Consider the following 3,348-nt stretch of genomic DNA (forward strand, 5'->3'; position numbering starts at 1 on the left):
AATTTTTCAAAAAAGGCCTTCCACTTTTAGCGAAATGGGCTAAAATCACCCCTGATTATCTCTTTAATAAAGTTCATGCGTTTATACAAAGGATACGCTGATTATTGAACAAAACCCCAACGATCGGATGTTAATCTGATTTATTTGCTCTCTGTCTTCCATAAACAGTGATTTTAAATCTAAACTACGAATCCTTTAGGCCAAGTCCATAACATGCAACTGTTTCAATTAGATTGATTGTCATTTTAACTGACTTTTTATTTTATTTGAATTTTATTGAATTTTATTTTTATTTTATTTGTATTCTTTCACTTATTGTTGCATGTGTGTTGTTGCTGCCTGTGTTTGAGTAATTTCTGTAACTGTGAGACATCTGCTGCTGCCTATCTTGGCCAGGTCTCCCTTGAAAAAGAGGTTTTTAATTTCAATGGGATCTTCCTGGTTAAAATAAAGGTTAATAAATAAATAAATAAATAAAACATGTTTTTAATGTTAGTTATAATTCAGAATTGGCGACTGAAACATGTAGGACATATGGGCAGACATCTCCAAAATCATCGAAGCACTTATGCAAAGAGGCTCTCTCTTGACAAACCAGCCAGATATGTGAAGATTAAACGAGTGAGAGGAGCCAAAAACACACATTTACAATCCATTTCACTTTTAAAAGTCTGTCACAAAGTACATCCACCCTGTTTGTGAGCCTGCATTACACTCCCAATGCTGTGGAACCTGAACAATAACCAGAACAAAGTCTGAAATAAAAAACTGCCAAACAGCTGCACCACTGAGTCACACTTTGTTTTCTGAGTTTGAGAAAAGGTTTCATTTCTGACCTGCAATATAACTCTGCGCTCTGATGTCACACTCACACATTTATAAGAGGAAGTTGAATGAAGCTCCGCCCCCCACATTACTCAAATGCAACAGACCAGGAAACAGGCTGTTTTTCTTCCCCCGTAAAGAGAGACGCACAGACGATCAGACTGAGCTCAGACCAAACTAGCAGCTTCCTCTGAGTGAGTCCAGCTACAGGAGAGAAAAGTGGAAAACTCCAACACTGCTGCTTCAAGCTGCTGACGCTCCACACACTGAATGTGAGTTTGAGCAAAAACACGACTCAAAGGAAGTTTCAGTGAAGGTGGTAGAGGAGGGAGGGGAGCCAGGACTGACTGTACTGCCTGTCTGCTGTTTTCAGCTTCACTCACAGACTCAATGGCTTCCAGATCAGAGGAGGATCTCTGCTGTCCGGTCTGTCAGGAGGTCTTCAGAGATCCTGTTCTTCTGTCATGTAGCCACAGCTTCTGTGAACACTGTCTGAAGAGACAGTGGAAAGAGACACCAACACGTGAGTGTCCAGTTTGTAAGGAAATATCAGTGGATGATCCACCTTCAAACCTGGCTTTAAAGAACCTGTGTGAGTCGTTCTTACAGGAGAGAGATCAGAGAGCTTCAGAGGCTCTCTGCAGTCTGCACTCTGAGAAACTCAAACTCTTCTGTCTGGACCATCAGCAGCCAGTGTGTGTCATCTGCAGAGACTCAGAAAAACACACCAATCACAGATTCAGACCCATCGATGAAGCTGCACAACAACACAAGAAGGAACTTCAGGAAACTCTGGAGCCCTTAAAGAAGAAGTTAAAGGTTTGTGAGGAAGTTCAAGTGAAGTTTGATCAAACAGCAGAACACATTAAGGTCCAGGCCCGACACACAGAGAGGCAGATTAAGGAGCAGTTTAAGAAGCTTCACCAGTTTCTAGCAGAGGAAGAGGAGGCCAGGCTGGCTGCACTGAGGGAGGAAAAGGAGCAGAAGAGTGGGATGATGAAGGAGAAGATGGAGGCTCTGAGCAGAGAGATAGCAGCTCTTTCAGACACAGTCAGAGCCACAGAGGAGGAGCTGAGAGCTGAAGACGTCTCATTCCTGCACAACTACAAGGCTGCAGTGGAAAGAGTCCAGCGCTGCCCCCTGCTGGATGATCCACAGCTGCCCTCAGGAGCTCTGATAGACCAGGCCAAACACCTGGGCAACCTGACCTTCAACATCTGGAACAACATGAAGGACATGGTCTCCTACACTCCTCTCATTCTGGACCCAAACACTGCTCATCCAAACCTCATCCTGTCTGAAGATCTGACCAGTGTGACTGAAGGAGAGAGGCAGCAGCTTCCTGATAATCCAGAGAGGTTTGAATTATTCAGCTCTGTCCTGGGCTCTGAGGGCTTTAACTCAGGGACTCACAACTGGGATGTTGATGTTGGAGACAGTAAATGGTGGGGACTGGGTGTATTTGCAGAGTCTGTGCAGAGGAAGGGAATCATGCTGTCTGGATTATGGAGAATAGGTTTCTTTTTAGGTAAATATTCAGCGCGTTCACCATCAGCAGATTCTGCTCTCTCAGTCCAGAAGAAGTTCCAGAGGATCAGAGTGAATCTGGACTGGAACAGAGGAAAGCTGTCGTTCTCTGATCCTGATACTAACACACACATACACACCTTCACACACACTTTCACTCACAGGATGTTCCCATGTATTAGCACTGTTGGTAAAGTGAAGGTGTGTCCGTTGAAGGTGTCAGTGCAGCACATGAGTTGAGGATGATGATGTTTCTCATGTTGTTTTCTGTCAGTGAGTTGAAGCTGTTAAACTGCAGCTGTCCTCCTGCTGCCTCGTTGTTCCAAAGCTCTTTGTTTCTCTTTTAGTTCTCACTGTTTCTTTCTTTCTGATTTAGTTTGCTGGGATATGGACTGACATGTGTTGAATGGGAGGAGCAGTTTGTTGTTGTCTTCTTGTCTGTTTATGACAACAATAAATATATTATTGAAACAATGATTCATGTTTAACTCCATACATGAAATGTTTCTGATATTTAAATTGTGGTTGTTTGTATTTAATTTACTTTGTCTGATTACAATGAAAATTAGATCCTTCTATTGTGGAAGTAATGAGTCAGTAAACTGGAAAATGTAAAGGAAATCATGTTTAGGCAAAACCTGTTAAAAAACAATTTTAAAAAATCAAGTGCTTTCTTTGAACTTTCAGGTGTTTTCTTTTGTGTCCTCTATATTAAAAGTGCCAACATTACAACAATATGTCAGACGTTATTAGCCATGTATGGGCCCAAACTCCACTGCAAAAGTGCAATAATATGATCACTGCAGCATTACCGAGAGTTGAAAAACTGTCTAAATTTGTTCATCTGTAATAATATGATCAGTGTGGCTGCTTTGCCAGGTGTAACAATTAAGTTTAACATCCAGGCATCCATGAAAACTGAATTTATGAAATTTAACGGAGTTAGAAGTTAGCAGGGAGTTAGCTCGCTAGCTTCCATCTAAATATAATATACCA

At 41.9% G+C, this 3,348-nt stretch overlaps 1 protein-coding gene across 1 annotated transcript; it reads left to right on the plus strand.

Moving 5' to 3' along the window:
- Positions 1 to 916: 916 nt before the first annotated feature.
- Positions 917 to 3,063, plus strand: LOC309703571 (nuclear factor 7, ovary-like). The gene is made up of 2 exons (XM_082528484.1): positions 917 to 1,097; positions 1,199 to 3,063. Exon 2 carries the CDS (start codon positions 1,216 to 1,218, stop codon positions 2,590 to 2,592), a length of 1,377 nt encoding a protein of 458 aa, XP_082384610.1. The 5' UTR covers positions 917 to 1,097; positions 1,199 to 1,215; the 3' UTR covers positions 2,593 to 3,063.
- The last annotated feature ends 285 nt before the right edge of the window (positions 3,064 to 3,348 follow it).

The sequence above is a fragment of the Aulonocara stuartgranti genome (assembly GCF_965226115.1).
Source record: "Aulonocara stuartgranti genome assembly, chromosome: 3".
NCBI lineage: Eukaryota > Metazoa > Chordata > Actinopteri > Cichliformes > Cichlidae > Aulonocara > Aulonocara stuartgranti.

Coding starts and splice junctions, on each gene's coding strand:
- LOC309703571 (XM_082528484.1), top strand. CDS start 1,216: ATGGCTTCCAGATCAGAGGAGGATCTCTGCTGTCCGGTCTGTCAGGAG.